Source organism: Cyclopterus lumpus, chromosome 3 (assembly GCF_009769545.1).
Source record: "Cyclopterus lumpus isolate fCycLum1 chromosome 3, fCycLum1.pri, whole genome shotgun sequence".
Taxonomy (NCBI): Eukaryota; Metazoa; Chordata; class Actinopteri; order Perciformes; family Cyclopteridae; genus Cyclopterus; species Cyclopterus lumpus.
Window position 1 is genome coordinate 10,873,042 of NC_046968.1, and position 8,675 is coordinate 10,881,716.

The window sequence follows — 8,675 nt, forward strand, 5'->3', positions numbered from 1 at the left end:
GTGCTATAGATTACAGTATACAAAGTATTTAGTTAGAAGTGCCCACAAATACTTTTACTTTACTATATTAATAATTATTTTGTACTGTAGCGAGCACTGTTCCAATGTATTTGCCTTAATTGGAGGGAAACCTTATGAGGGAAACCTAATGAGTGAACATCAGAACATCAAAGAACACGTTTCCACGCGTTTTCCTGCATCAGGGAAGATCTTAGTGCAAACAGTTTGTGCTTGGTTGACGATACAACCTCAGGCTTTATTTATTTTATTGGTTTATTTTAATTGAAACCACATTTACACACGTTTCCCTCTTATTGAAGAGGCATTTTTTCATTGTGAGTTGTTTCTTCAAATATTCCTGTATTACTCTGTAACCTTGTTTGCTGCTGCTACAAACGATAAAGTGTGTATGTATGTATGTATGTATGTATGTATGTATATATATATATATATATATATATATATATATATATATATATTTTTTTTTTTTTTTATGGGGTTGGAAACGGGCTTTAAGGCTTCTTCATGATAAGCCAAAATCTCGTGAATCCGTAGCTCAAAATATTCTTCTTCCAACAAAGTACTTCTACAAAGTGGCCTTACTGCTTTTATTAAGTAAGAAGTATGAGTACTTCATGTCTCACAGCAATGTCGGCATCAGGACACAAGTGGGCAAAGTTGAGCTATAAAACCGTCATTTATTTTTACTGCATTACTTTAAACATCACTTGACAGAAAGACGTAACAGCTAGAAGACTGTAATGAAAAAGGAAGAGATCTCAATAAAAGTGTGTTTAAAGCACAGAATAAATGTAAAAACAGCTCTAACGTGGATCGAGGACAGGAAGAACAGGTCAAACGCAGATACATATATTTACCTTCTCTCGGGTCCTGAAGGGTCCCTTCGCAGCCATAAACTCACACAGTGTGACCCCCAAAGTGAAGTAGTCTACGGAGGAGGCGTACTCTTCTCCCTCCAGGAGCCATGAAACCTGCCGACAATAGAAAAGTGGTCAAAACCTTTCAGTTTCAGTACATTTGTACAAGTCCTAGATAAGAAATACTTAAACAAGTAAATCTGCATGAATTACTTGAGTATTTCTATCTAAACAATACTTAAGTGCTACTTTTACTACACTGCAGGGACAAGTACTAGTTCTTACTCTTATTTATTCACATATGCAGTTACTGGTGACAGATTATTATAATTATTAACTCATAAAACATTACTATACATTGAACTATCTAATATATTGTCGTACTCACTATGTTTGGCGTTGCACCAACCAATCTGGCCGTGGCCAGGGTTTTAGAAATACTCTCCTAATTCCTCCAGGCAGAACTGAGAAACCAACCAAGTTACCAACAAAACTCTGTAGAATCTTTATTGCATTATATTCATTTATTTAAACGTTTTATTTTGTTAATTGTATCTCCCTCCACTTTAAAACCTTTACCGTAAAAAGATAAACTAAATTAATTCTATTTATATATATATATATATGTGTATTCATTGAGCTCTATTATAAAGCATATAGTTTCATTATTCATTCAGGTATCAGTAGTTGGGTAGCTGTACAGTGAAGATGTCCTAAACTAATTACAGAGTGAGAGAGATAAATAATGGAGAGCTGTGGGTTTTACAGGTGTGGTTCACAGAACCTGTTGTAAGAGCAGCTAAATGTCAGCTAAATGTCATCTTGGTATTGTTTCAACTGTACCTGGAGTCCATTTGATTTTGAATTGTTCATCAGCCAGACCAAGGTCAGAGATACGCACGTTACCTGTGAGAACAAACGCACCCCTGGGTAATGTCAAGAGCTGTGCGCGTCACTGATACCAATGTTGACCGGCAGCAATACGTCTCTGACACGTTTACCTGTCGTGGCGTGATAACACAAAAACGTCCTTGTGTTGGAAGTGAGACTCAGCGTGTAACTTTACTGAAGGTGTGAAGTGTGAGTGGCTCAGTGTGTTTACACAGTGTGCGTGTGTGTGTGTGTGCGCTTTTTGATAATAATAGACATACTTTTTAAAGTCAAGGACTTCATCACAGTTAAAATAAAATAGTATTTCTGTTTAGGTGTTTGGGACATTTTTGGGTGGGAATGCCTATATTCATTGAATTTCTTGTGGGATATGAGCAAGATGCCGAGAAGGGCACCACTCTCGTGCACGTGAGACAGCTGGCCTGGCTCTGTTTAAAACTCCAGGAAATCACAGAATAAAAACACTTATTAAACAAACAAGATACATAACATGTTAATCAGTGAGCGTTTGAGCTGCTGGTAGGCGGGTTTTCACACCTTTGAATAGAGCCACGCTAGCCAATCTCCCTTGTTTCCTGTCTTAATGCTAACATCAAGCTTCGCTCACACTCCCCTGGCTACAACTTGGCAAGAAAGTCAATAAGTACATTTCTAAACTATATAAAACACAAAAAAATGTATTGGTACAAAAAATGCCAGCACCCCATAATTGACTGTCTTTAGCTGACCTCTAAAACATGAATCACCAACAGCACAACTACTGAAATACTTGAAAATATTCAAAATAAATGGCTGCATTTCAGGACCAAACACAAGAGACTTAATCTTTTTTAGTACCCGAGTGTCTGACATTGATTATCCAGCAGCACGTTCTCTGGTTTGAGGTCCTGATGATCCTCTTCTGGTGGAGATGCTGCAGGCCCTCAATGATCTGGGCAGCGTGGTAGCAGCCCAGCGGCTCGTCCAATCCCAGGTTGCCCTCACCCATGTTATAAATGTGATATCTGGTGGCATACAATATAGACTCAGAGGATCTAGGGTGTCTACACGTTGATTTTTTAATTTCATTCACACTGACATTTAAAACAAATTGTAGAAAGAAAAAAAGATGAGTCAACATTGTCAAGCTTTAGCGTGTACATTAAAACAGACACACAGCGCTCTGCCATATGATGGTGGGAAGCTCTAACATCTGATACGTGAGAGTTGGCTTTGCAACATCCAGTCAAGGAACTTACTTCTAAAGATATATGATGTTATTGTATTGCACCAATTCAGTCAAGTTTCATCATAATAAAAAAAAAAAAAGGCTTGTTATCCCATATAAAGCGAACTATTGGCAGCTAACCATATTGTGTAGGAATGGACATTCTTCATCGGGTGTAGCAATATCAACAAAACAATATTGTTCAGTTATCAGCCATATTGTATTCCTCAATATCCTTCCACAGGCGGCAGGGGCCTTTATAGTCTTTGTTGACTATGCAGGGTTGGCAGTGTCATCAAAGCTCCCGCGGGCAGAGATGTAGGCAGAGTTGGCCACCATTGTCATCAGGCCACTGATATCCATGGCGACAGAGTTGAAAGGTGAGGAGGGACAGAGAAATGTGTGAGATGCAGCAAAAAGCTCCAGAGAAAAGGTGCAGGAGTGGAAGTTTTGTTGTGTATCTTATGCATTTAAAATTTAAATATTATATAGGTGGAGGCTTCAAATAAGCCCAGTTGGCTTTTTGTCTCTTCCTGCACTGTGATATTCATTTATCTCTGTTGTGATTTTATTGTTTGAATAATAAATAAAAATAAATAAATAAAAGTGATCAGAGAGCACAAAGAAGAGGACAGCGGCTGAGAAGCAGATGATATAGGATTCATTCCCAGATAAGATCATGTGATGTGGACTCTGACCGCTTCAGAAGCAAGCTGTCGTACATCCGACCGCTCCCTCCCTGCAGGCAGCCACCGAGAGCTCAGTGTTTCCCTCAGTCATTAAACCTGAGAGTCCCTTTAACACACATGCAGATCTACCTGACTCCAAAGGGATTTATCCACTCTGTAACACCGGCACAAACCCATGTGCACGCTGTAGGGGAAGAGAAGGGAACAGAGAGCGAAGACAAAGACTCAGGAAACATGATAGAGAGAAGAGACAGAAAGGAGGAGGGGGGACGAATGTGGTTATGCATGTACTGGGCTAGTAATGACAGGAATGCGATGCAGCAGAGAGAGAGAGAGAGAGAGAGAGAGAGAGAGAGAGAGAGAGAGAGAGAGAGAGAGAGAGAAAAGAAAGCAGCCTTGGCTAAAATAAAGCGTCTGCACAGTTCTGGTTTTGTACTTTTTTTGGTCTTACTTTGTCTATTTGAATCTTATGTCTCTCTCTATTCCCTCTACCAGAAAGAAAAACAGAGCTGCTAGCATGGCTGCAGACTTTAAGTCTGGTTTAGAGGAGACATCCATGGCCTTACATCAAGATACAGAGAGTAGCAACAATGGTGTATGACATATATGATACAGATTACGGGTGGGCTTTGTCATCCATGTCTCTACCGACGTGTCCTCTCAGCTTTATAGGGCTTACAATATGACAAAGGTGAACATGTAACAAATGTAAACATGTCCTACTGATGAGACAGACAATTAATCAATCTAGTCGATTGCTTTTCTGGATTTAATTGCTTTAAATTTAATATACAAGCAATTTGAAGATATCACCTTTGGCTCTGGATAGATTGTGATGGTCTTTTCTTCTTTTTTTTTTACAATTTTGAACTAATCTATAACAATATTGTTGTGGTGTCCAGTCCCCTTAGCATGTCCTCTTTTATAACAGGAAAAATCCAATGTTGCAACCACAGAGTGGCTCTTAATTTCAATGAGATGCACACTTCTGTTGTACGTTCAGTTAGGTTTAAATCTGAGCAAATCCTATGCAGTCGTTCACCTTGACTGTTGCCATTAGAAACCCAGGCGGTTCAAGGTGATCCTCAGGTTCCTCTGAGGAGGCAAGGACGTTGCTGCTGGAGAAGGAAGTTCACCTGTTTCTACTCTCAGCCTCCCTACTGCCAGCCTCCCTACACCACCTTATCTTGGCCTTATAAATAGTGAATACGAGATAACGCATCCATCACACTCTGGAGCGATGTCCAGGGAGCTTTAGCTTAAATTACTAGAGAAGAGAGTGAGACAGGGGCCAAGACATAAGCACACGACTGAAAGTGCCTCCAATTCTTTGGGGAGGGACTGGAAGGAGAGAGGAGAAACAAATATTACCGTTTCAATTTCACGTTCAGTGAGGGAGAGAGGAAGAGAAGTAAAAGGTGAAGTTGAGTGAAGGTAAGACAAGGTCTCATCATGGCTGCCTTGAAGGAGAAGAGGACTTGTGGGCAACGATGTGAAGACTTCGGCCGTTTTGTCTGGAACTCTGACGAGGGGACGTTAATGGGGAGAACACCAGAGAAATGGGGTAATTATAACTTCATTAACCTCTCTTGAGCAACATTAAATAATATAATACAGTGCAGTGGCTCCGTATTAAACACGAGTCTGCAAGTATCATTCATAAGACTGTAGTTTGAAGCACTGCTAAGTGCCATTCTTTCTCTGCTGGCGAGGGTCTACTTATCTCTTTGAATTGGTGATCAATGCTACCAAACATTTAGGCAACATCTATTTAACCAGCAATGACTGTGAAACACTTTACTATTGGCGACTTGCTTTTGCCTAACAATACTTCAGAAGGACCTTCGAGTTGAATTAATAGGCTCTTCAATTTCCTAAACTGTTTTAAATGAGTTCAAGTTCTTCAGTGAAGCAGTCGCTTGCAATGCAGGCTCCCTCCAACAAATAAACATACAAATATGTATTTATAAAAAAAGAAGTCATGTCAGTAAAAATAGGATTATAATTTAATACATGAAATAGTGCAGCATTGTTATCTTAAATATCTGTTTTAAATTTGATAAGATCCTCATATATTTTTGTGAATACAATTTATACCCGCAAAGCAACTTGAAAGTACCCGTGCTACAGTGAAAGATGAACAGCCATCATGAACTTGTACAAACCATTCGTGACTTTTTCTGTCCTCGACTGTGTATGTTTGACGCAGAGAGATAAGCCTGCTGTTGTCAAAGTCCCTCCCCCCTCTGTTTGATCTTACAATCAGATATATTGAGATCATAGACAGAGGACGCTTTGACCTCTGTGAAGGTGGACAGACATTTTTTTCTCCGTCTCTATTCTACTGTGCACACCGAGCTTTAAAACGAGCATCCGACTGAGGGGCCATAAACATGTGACCTTGACTGTTAATTAAAAAGAACTACCTCTCTTTTACAGTGTACATCAGTCTGTATTATGCGGCCTTCTATGTGGTGATGACGGCCCTCTTTTCTCTGGCCATCTGGACGCTCATGTACACTTTGGATCCGTACGCTCCGGACTACCAAGACCGGTTAAAATCTCCGGGTAACACAACAACAACAACAACAACAAAAACATGAATTATGACAGTGTCGACTTGAATTCAACCTCAGTTAACCAGCAGTTTTTTTGCTTCACTGTTCAGGGGTCATGGTGTGGCCGAACACTTACGGGGAGGAACATGTTGAAATCACCTACAACACATCAGACAAGGCCAGCTGGATGAAGATGAGGAACATCATCGATGACTTCCTGAAGCGTTAGTATTTACTCACTCGACCCTGATGGACCGACACCTTAATGTTTAACAAAAAACAAGACATCAAACTTTTTCTTTCCGTCTTTCTCTGACAGCTTACAATGACACCAAGCAGCGTGAATGTAACACATATAACTGCACAAGGGGAAAGTACTTCATCCAGAACACCTTCACTGCCCCTAACCACACCAAGTGGGCATGTCCCTTCACGCAAAGCATGCTGGGAGCCTGTTCAGGATTTGAGGACCCGACCTTTGGCTACAACTGCAGCATGCCTTGTGTCATCATTAAGATGAACAGGGTAAGTGTAACCCATGAATAACCTTGTGAGCACTTTTGGGAAGATTGGGTCATGCTGTACTTAAAAGAAATATCAGATTGAATAGTAATGACAAAAGGCATATGCTCTGTTTCTCTCTCTACAGATCATCAACTTTTTGCCCACCAATCACACTGAGCCTCCACCTTATGTCAACTGCACTGTACTGGTGAGCAACAACTGCACATACCGACTTTCACAGCAGGCATTAAAGAAAATGTGTCTGGAGTTTTATATGTTTATTTTCCGGCGTATGCCAGTGATTTAGTCAACTAAAGTTGGAGACAAAGTAAAGATCATAATTGATGCATCAGATGCATTAGACTTTTCCTCTCAGTATGGGCCAAGCTACAAAAACACTGGATCCTACATTTCCCATAATGCAACTCTTTTCATTAGAACCTTCATGTCTGATAAACAAACATATATTTCAAACTCAACAACCCCAGTTTGTAGCAAAGACCTTCACCTATAATGGCAGTTTCTGCTCTGAGGTTTATTTCTTTCAGGCTTAAAATCTGCTTCAGGGTCAAATGACCCTAACCCTAACCCTAACCCCTTCCAACATGTTTTATTTCTTTTGAAATCCTGCTGACAAACAAAACAAAACAAAACATAACCTCCTTGGTTGAGGTAATTATAAAACTGTTTTCTTAGACTGTTTTACTTGTGGCGAGTAAACTGATCTTCTTGGGTAAAATTGGTTCCCCATTAAATCTAATGAAATCCTGTGTGTGTGTGTGTGTGTGTGTGTGTTTAGGACGGACAAGACAATGTGGACAAAATCGAGTATTTCCCTACAAATGGATCTATGGATTTATCTTACTTCCCTTTCTATGGAAATTTGGCCCAGGTAAGCGACAATCAAGATCTGTTTATGTCCTTAAAGATGTGCTCTTTAGAAGTTGGCCTGAGTTACAGCCTTGAGTCCCACCAAGCACTAACATGTTCCAGTTATTCATATTAAGTTTGGGAATTTAAAAAGAAGTTTGACATATTGGAAAATATACATAAAAGGATGTCTCAAGTCTGTACGGTAAATATGTATTTGAATCCAGCAGGAGGTGACTTTAGCGTAGCACAGACTGGAAACAGGGAGAACAGTGTCCAAAGGTCAAGGTCAAGATGAGGCTTGAAAGTGACTTCCTGCAGTCTCTGCTGGTTGTTTGGCAACATAATTGTGACAATAAGTCCTGACCCAACCAATTAAATCAAGTGGCCTTGTTACTCTTCAGTTTTTACCCAGAGAAGATATGTTAGAATTAACATATCTTGTAAACACACAAGATATGTTCATTTGTGAAATGTAAAGGTGCTATTAGAAGGACAAGTTAGCTGTTTGTCGTCATAATGGGAAGCTAACAAGATTAGCAGCAGCTTGTAGTACCAATCTGCTCATGAAAGTCTCCACAAGGAAGGGAAACAAGTGTATTTCCCAAAATGTTACGTTATTCTTCTAAAACACAAAAATCAACCTCTGCTTTGCCTCCTTCCTCCTTTTCTTCAGCCTACTTACGTCAATCCACTGGTGGCTGTTCGGTTCAACCTGGTCAAAGAGAAGCAAGCCAGGATCCAGTGCAGAGTGGTCTCCAAAAAGATCAGCTATGAAAACTTCCACGACCCCTACGAGGGAAAAATCATCTTCTCACTCAAAGCTATGAAATGAGAAGATACTCCGATATCTCATAAACACGCAACAACGGACCTTTCGGTGTCAAAGATAGAGCAGGTGTCCACAGATCAATAGTGACTGTTATTTCACAACCTTTAAACCACCTTCATTCCATAGGTTAGGCCCACTTGTAAATGTCTGTGTCATGCTTTGCTGTTTGATTCATGACCTTCTTTGTCCTCTGATTTTTTTACCCATGACAAAGAAAATAAAATCTTTAAATCTATGTGTGGTTAT

At 39.9% G+C, this 8,675-nt stretch overlaps 1 protein-coding gene across 1 annotated transcript; it reads left to right on the forward strand.

Annotated features, from left to right (window-relative positions):
• The first annotated feature begins 5,117 nt into the window (after window positions 1–5,117).
• LOC117749848 (potassium-transporting ATPase subunit beta-like) lies at window positions 5,118–8,432 on the forward strand. Its single transcript, XM_034560659.1, has 7 exons — window positions 5,118–5,229; window positions 6,105–6,233; window positions 6,334–6,447; window positions 6,543–6,748; window positions 6,873–6,935; window positions 7,527–7,619; window positions 8,274–8,432. The coding sequence occupies exons 1-7, from the start codon at window positions 5,118–5,120 to the stop codon at window positions 8,430–8,432; spliced, it is 876 nt and encodes a 291-aa protein (XP_034416550.1).
• The last annotated feature ends 243 nt before the right edge of the window (window positions 8,433–8,675 follow it).

Bases quoted from the DNA above. Each gene is read 5' to 3' on its own strand.
- LOC117749848 (XM_034560659.1), top strand. From the start codon at position 5,118: ATGGCTGCCTTGAAGGAGAAGAGGACTTGTGGGCAACGATGTGAAGAC. The intron at 5,230-6,104 runs GTAATTATAACT...TCTCTTTTACAG, and splicing joins GAGAACACCAGAGAAATGGG to TGTACATCAGTCTGTATTAT. The intron at 6,448-6,542 runs GTTAGTATTTAC...TTTCTCTGACAG, and splicing joins CATCGATGACTTCCTGAAGC to CTTACAATGACACCAAGCAG.